We start from the raw sequence: 6,336 nt of genomic DNA on the forward strand, positions 1-6,336 counted from the left end.
CATACACAAATTAAGAAAAGGAGAAAATGACTGCAATTAAAAAAAAAAAAAAAGGAAGCCTGGAAAAGTGAAGTTTAATTTTAAAAAAGCATATGTACAAAACAACTTCTAATTCATTTTAAGCTCTCCCACTAGGTTTCCCAAAGGCAAGCCAGTTCTCATTGAGTTCAACCCTTCAAAAGGTATACTCGTGGTGGAGAGACAGCCAGTTTCTCCGCAACAGGTGAACAGCAGCAACTCAGGCTTGAATGAAATTGTCTGTACGGAAGGGGCTGTGGGCCAGGAATATCCATGACCTGAGTGACTAAACAGTAAAGTCGGCTTCCCAGTGGTTCAGAAGGCCAGTTTCTTCATCAGCAGGTAAACTCTGGAATCCACCTCAAATCCATGCAGGTTGTTGGCATCACCCTGTAGCCTCATGAGCAGGCCCCCATAGGATACATACGCAGAGCTGAAACAAAAGACCCCCCAACCCTGTGAATGTGAGCTCTGGAGCAGCAACTAATCAGTGGCTCTCCAGCCTACCCTAAGAAATAGAAGCAGCTCCCTTCTAGAATTCTGTCAATAGGAACCAAATTTCAAACAAAGAACAATGCACAGATGCCTGTAAACGGTGCTCTCTATATTAGCAATGGTAGAAAAATCTCCATGCCCCAAATTAGGAAACCGGTCAAATGGATTAAGATATAGCCATTTAAGATCAAACTAACAAAAGCAACTGGGAAGATTAGGTAAGAAACATAGGGGGAAGTGTACTTATGCTAAAGTAGACCTGGTGGCACAGTGGTTAAAGCACTTAGCTGCTCACAGAAAGATTGGTAGTACAAACACACCAGCTGTTTCGCAGGAGAAAGATGTGGCAGTCTCCTTCCGTAGAGATTTACCATCTTGGAAACCCTATGGGGCAGTTTTATTCTTCCTGTTGTTGTTATGAGCCGTAGAGTCGGTTCCGACTCATAGCGACCCTGTACAGGGTTTCCGAGGCTGTAAATCTTTACAGGAGCAGAACGCCTCATCTTTCTCCCACAGAACAGCTGGCAGTTTCGAACTGTTGACCTTAAGGTTCGCAGCCTGATTCGTAACCACTATGCTGTCTATAGGGCCCTAAAAGCTGGAACTGACTCCATGGGTTTGGGTTGGAGTTAATAGGGGAGGAACAATTAGGAAAAAGAGGGTGTAGTTGCACAATTTGAAGAACATAATCAGTGTCAGTGAAATGTACATGCAGAAATTGTTGAATTGATGAATATTCTGTTATGTACATTCTCAAAAACAAAAAAATATCTTAAAAAGATAGTTAAAATATATATATATATCCATTTACAGGAATGTTATACAGCTATTAAAATGCTTAGGACCAGTTTTAAATCGACATGAGAAAATGTGTTTTATATAACATTAGACATTAGGCAAAAAAGAACATTGTAATAAACAACAGGATCTCCAAAGGGGAAAAAAGTACACAGAGAAAAAAAAAAAAAAGAAAAGAAAGAAATCTAGAATATTCAAAATGTTTATATAAAAGGTTCCCTCTGGGTATGGAATTATAGGTGACTTCCCCCTCCCCACCCCGACACATTACTTTTCTGTGCTTTTTGAATTTCTTACAATGGCCACATCTTGTTCTAATAAGATTTTAAAGAAAAGGGAAAACAGTTGGGCAGAGAAACTAAAGAACTAGGGATTGGGTTGCATAGTAGCACAACACACACACATAAAACCTAGCAGTTTAATCACTTGATGCTGCATCTAGTTCCTGGGGAAGCAACTCTCCTTTGTATACTTCACATAGCAAGATTACCAATTTTTTACCTGAGGGCCTGACAAAGAGCCTGTATTTCAGACTAGAAAACAGTAGAGTGGAAATCATTTCCAGCACAGTTTTTTCTAGGTCCCACCTAAGTCTGAAGTATTTAGGGAGAAGGGCCCAACATGGGAAGCATGAGCATGACCCCAATTCTCAGAACAGGGAGGAGGTAAAAGGATTCTCATAAGATCAGAGAACTTACAGGCGTGTTGCTGCTTCAGTTGAAGTTTCATCTCCCTCAATCCTATATACTTTCCCGTACATTACATACTCAAATTGGTCAGCCCTGTGGAATAATAGTGACAGTTACTTTTAATAGTAATCAACACTAAGAGGCCCTTTAAAAAGGGTGCCAACATTTTAAAAATAAGCTTTTCACAGATATGATGTCTTTTGGTCCTTACAACTCTATGAGCTGGGTATGACCATCTCTGTTTTACTTAGAAGAAATTTAAGGACCAAAGAGGTCAAAGTTACTCAGCAAATAAGAAGAGAACTAAGAATTGAACTCATGGAACTCCAAAACCTTTCCACACATCAAACTCCCTTCCAAAACGCAAGACTCATAAAACCCAGGCCACTCAGTAGTCAGTCCCTCAGCCTTCAGAGAGCTACAAGTCACAAACATATAATCATGCTTCCCGATAAAATACCTGGTTGCCTGAATTCATGAAGGGTAGCACATTCCTTAAGATCACTCAGATTCTGCTAATAATTATTTATCCCATGAATATATAAGATATATATCGGTTGTTTACATGGTCTGCACTCTCTCACCTGGAAGGCCGGTCATCTGTGGGATTGTATTCACCATCATCCAGTGTACCATCTTCATATAAGGTACTGGCTATAACCAACCGGAACTTGTCACCTGAAATTAAGGGTAATATCTGAAAATAAAAATAAAGACAGCAGACATGTTTTGTTTTAAAAAAAAAAAAATGCCCCTTGCAACTGTCTGTGTTTGGCACTTACCCAAGTCTACAGGGTATATCTGAATGTTTACATCTAAGATGAGGTCCATCTTGAACGACTCACTCTCACAATGCAGGCGAGACACTGGGAAATGGGGGAGGGTAGCAGAGAAAGAGAAACAAAAGTGATTGTCAGGTCTAGGACAGAGCTCATTTAAGGATTATAAGCAATAGAATACTCAATTTACCCAGTCTGCATCCACTGGCCTCTCCAATACTCTCCCAGAAGTGTAGACTCAATCAGAACCACATAAACAAAACAGAATCCCCCGGGGGGCGGAAATCAAGGAAAAATATAACTCATATTGCTGAACAATTTATATGGAAACTGCCAAATGGCAACTTAATTTACTGTGCAAACTTTCACCAAAGATACAAAATTATTTTTAAAAATTAACAAATAAGGTACTCTGGCAGGGAATAAGATCCAGGTTCTAGCCCTGCCTGGATGATTAAGAAACAACCTAACTTTGGACAAGTTATTCATTCATCCAAAAGTTTTTCTGTGCTAGGCATTTTGCTGAGGAAATCATCAGGATGGTTAAGAACTGGTGTCTGTCTCAGAGAACATCTCAGTCTCTAGGCAAAGGAAGAGACATCAGAAAGAAACAATGACTGAGCAGTGACAGAATAAAGAGCAGGTAACTCTACCTCAGAGACTACTCCCAAAAGAAAAGATTCTAAAGGCAATACAAAAGTAATCTGAAGTCAGATTACTGTGCAGCCTTGGCTGAGTCACTTAACGTCTCGGTGCAAAATGGGAAAGACATCTCCTACCTCATGGATTAGAGGAATAAGACAAGATGTGTGTAAGGTGCACAATACAGTGTCTACCACTGAGTTCGTTGTTGTTGTTGTTGTTTGATGCCATCAAGTCCGTACCGACTCATAGCGACACTATACTATGTACAACAGAACGAAACAGTGCTCGGTCCTGGGCCAACCTCACAAATGTTGCCACGCTTGAGCCCATTGATGCTGCCACTTTGCCAATCCATCTCACTGGGGGAGTCTTCCTCTTTTTCTCTTACCAAACATGATATCCCTCTCCAGTGACTGGAGACAATATGTCTGAAGCATGAGAGACGAAGTTTGGCCATCATGGCCTCCAAGGAGCACTCTGGCTGCACTTCTTCCAACACGGATCTGTTGGTTCTTTTGGCAGCCCATGTAGCGACTATTATTACTAGAGATGCCCTGGAGTTTGCCAGTACCTTGACAAAAGAATACCCAGGTTCTGTGTGAAGCCAAGAAAAGCTTTAAGTCTCAGTTTTCTCGTCTATAAAATGCTTCCGGAAGGAGGTCTCTACATCGGTACTTGCTGGTATGGCTAGGTCACATGAGTTGGGCGATACCGGGTCGGAGGCTAGCGCCACCCTTCCCTCACTCCCCGAAACCACCGCTACCCACTTTACTTACCTCGGTCAAACTTCTTGCCTTCTGGGTCAATGTCTTTCACATCGAAAATATCCTCAAACAGGATGCCGGCCATCGTAAAGGGGCCACGAAAGTTCAAGAGGTGCTGAGAGCGCGAACAAGCTTGGGGGTACGTGCACCTGCCCCCCACGTGGAGAAGTGGCGAGACCAGGTTAAAGAATAACGCCTGAGAAGACACAGAATGAGAGCGGGATAGCGCATGCGTAAAAGCACGCAGTAGCGTCTCCACTTCCGCTACCTCCCTCTCGGGGTTTGTTAACTTCCGCCCCTAGTGATTGCAACGAGGAGGCAAATAAAATGAGGGTGGGTCTCGGATCCACTGGAACCGCCCCTGGGCGGGAACATAATAAATCCCGCCTCCAGCCGAGAAGGCTCGGATACTTTTGCTCCGCTGGGGTTCTACTCCGCCCTTTTTAGTGTCCGAATTCCCAAGACTGTAATGTGAGGACCTATCCCAAGCGAGGACCTTGATCCTTGGCCCATAGAAGCCCGGCCCTAGTCTTACCCTGTCGGTCCGCTAGCCCGACGAGGACACAGTCCACGCTGAGGCGGGTGGAGCAGAGCCCCGCCCCCGGCTTACTAGCTAGCGGGACAGGGCGCAGTGCCCAGCCGTTGCAGCTGGCACTGAGGCCCCCCTCCCAGGTCGGCCCGGGCTGGCTCGGCCCTGCAGGACGTCACCCAAGCTGGGCCCGTCCAGTTTGGGAATTTGCCATGATATCACTATGGGGAAGAGAAAAGCCTGCAGTGGCTTCTTCTCTGGTACTGCAACCTCCCCACTACTGCCCTCTTTCCCTGGACCCTGCTCCCTTTCCAGCCCCTTCAGCCTGACACTAACCCCTTCACACTGCTGTCTCCCTGATCAGCTCCGTACTGCCCATTCCCCCGCCAATGCCCGCTCCCTCTGGACACTGATCTATATATGTGTCCCTCGATCCTGGTACTGGTCAACCCTTCAGATACAGGCTCTTCCCTCCTACTACCCCCCTTTCTGGGCACTGCCCCCTCCCCCAGAGCACCGCCTCTGCCTCCACGTGCCCCTTCAGCCTGGTACTGCCGTACTGTCCGCCACACACACACACACACACACACACACACACACACACACACACACACGCTGCCCGTTTCCTAGGCACTGCAATCTCCCTTCTCACTAACCTACCCGTGACACTGTCCATCCACCCTACCCTTGCCCAAACTCGCAGAGCCCCAGCAAGTCGTTCCCCCAAGGCAGTGAGACGTCAGCAGCTCCTCGGATTTCTACTTGGGACCTGCCAGAGAGAAGCGACCTCTGCCCCTACACGCCCTCCTCCCAGGAGTGCCCTCTGCAGCACCCAGACCTACCTACCTCGGGCCTCACCTCTCCCCGCCCTCTCCCACCTCCACCGCCTTTCAACCCCAGGCTAGGTTCCTCCAGGTGCACCTCCCTGGGGGAGCCCGAAGTAAAGGGAAAAGAGAGGATGAGGGAAACTAAGGACTTCTGGGCCGAGCATCCTCCCGCCCCCACCCCTTCTGGGCCCAGAATTCTCCTCCGAGTCCCCGCAATTTTGCTTCTCACCCCAGGCAGGACAGAGGCCTTTCCAGGCCCATCTCAGCCGCTCTCCCCTAATGAGAGGTTGCCGCTTCAGAGAGCCTTAAGAGTCCGATGCAGAGGGCTCTGCAGTCCCAGAACCGGAGCCAGACTGAGCTCCGGCATCTCGGTACCGGGCCGGCCCTTCCACGTGCCAATGGATCCGCCCCCACCCGATCCCCCGGCGCCGGGCTCTACCCCGGGCCTCGGTGAGGAGGGGGCGCGGACTCGCGCGACCCTAGCGCCCCCTGCCGCCTCTTCAGAGCATGGGAGGCGGCCCTAAAGCCGACCCCAGCCGTGTTGAACCAGCCCCTCCGGATGGGACGGCGGGCGGAGCAGCGCACAGGACACCGCCCTCGGCCCGCCCGCCAAGGAGGGTACAAGAGCAGGAGGCTGTGCCGGCAGCGCCCGTCCCGGGCCCGCTGCACTCTGCACTTAGCCCCTCTGGGCTGCGGGGACAGGTCTGGTTCCGGAGCGGGCTCTGTGAACCAGCAGCGGAGTCCCGGCGTAAGACCGAACCTCAGCGTGAGACGAGAGAACTGTGCGCGGAG

General features: G+C 48.2%; 1 protein-coding gene across 2 annotated transcripts; it reads right to left on the reverse strand.

Annotated features, from left to right (window-relative positions):
* Positions 1 to 284: 284 nt before the first annotated feature.
* Positions 285 to 4,351, reverse strand: POLR2H (polymerase (RNA) II (DNA directed) polypeptide H). Of its 2 annotated transcripts, XM_006869771.1 has the most exons (5): positions 4,201 to 4,351; positions 2,783 to 2,866; positions 2,585 to 2,678; positions 2,010 to 2,093; positions 285 to 451 (listed from the first exon to the last, which is right to left on the reverse strand). In XM_006869771.1, exons 1-5 carry the CDS (start codon positions 4,271 to 4,273, stop codon positions 334 to 336), a joined length of 453 nt encoding a protein of 150 aa, XP_006869833.1. In that variant the 5' UTR covers positions 4,274 to 4,351; the 3' UTR covers positions 285 to 333. The 2 variants fall into 2 exon arrangements, with proteins under 2 accessions (XP_006869833.1, XP_006869834.1); XM_006869772.1 differs by lacking the exon at positions 2,010 to 2,093 and having other exon boundaries at positions 334 to 451; positions 4,201 to 4,273.
* Positions 4,352 to 6,336: the final 1,985 nt, after the last annotated feature.

Source organism: Chrysochloris asiatica, unplaced genomic scaffold (assembly GCF_000296735.1).
Source record: "Chrysochloris asiatica unplaced genomic scaffold, ChrAsi1.0 scaffold00135, whole genome shotgun sequence".
Lineage (NCBI taxonomy): Eukaryota > Metazoa > Chordata > Mammalia > Afrosoricida > Chrysochloridae > Chrysochloris > Chrysochloris asiatica.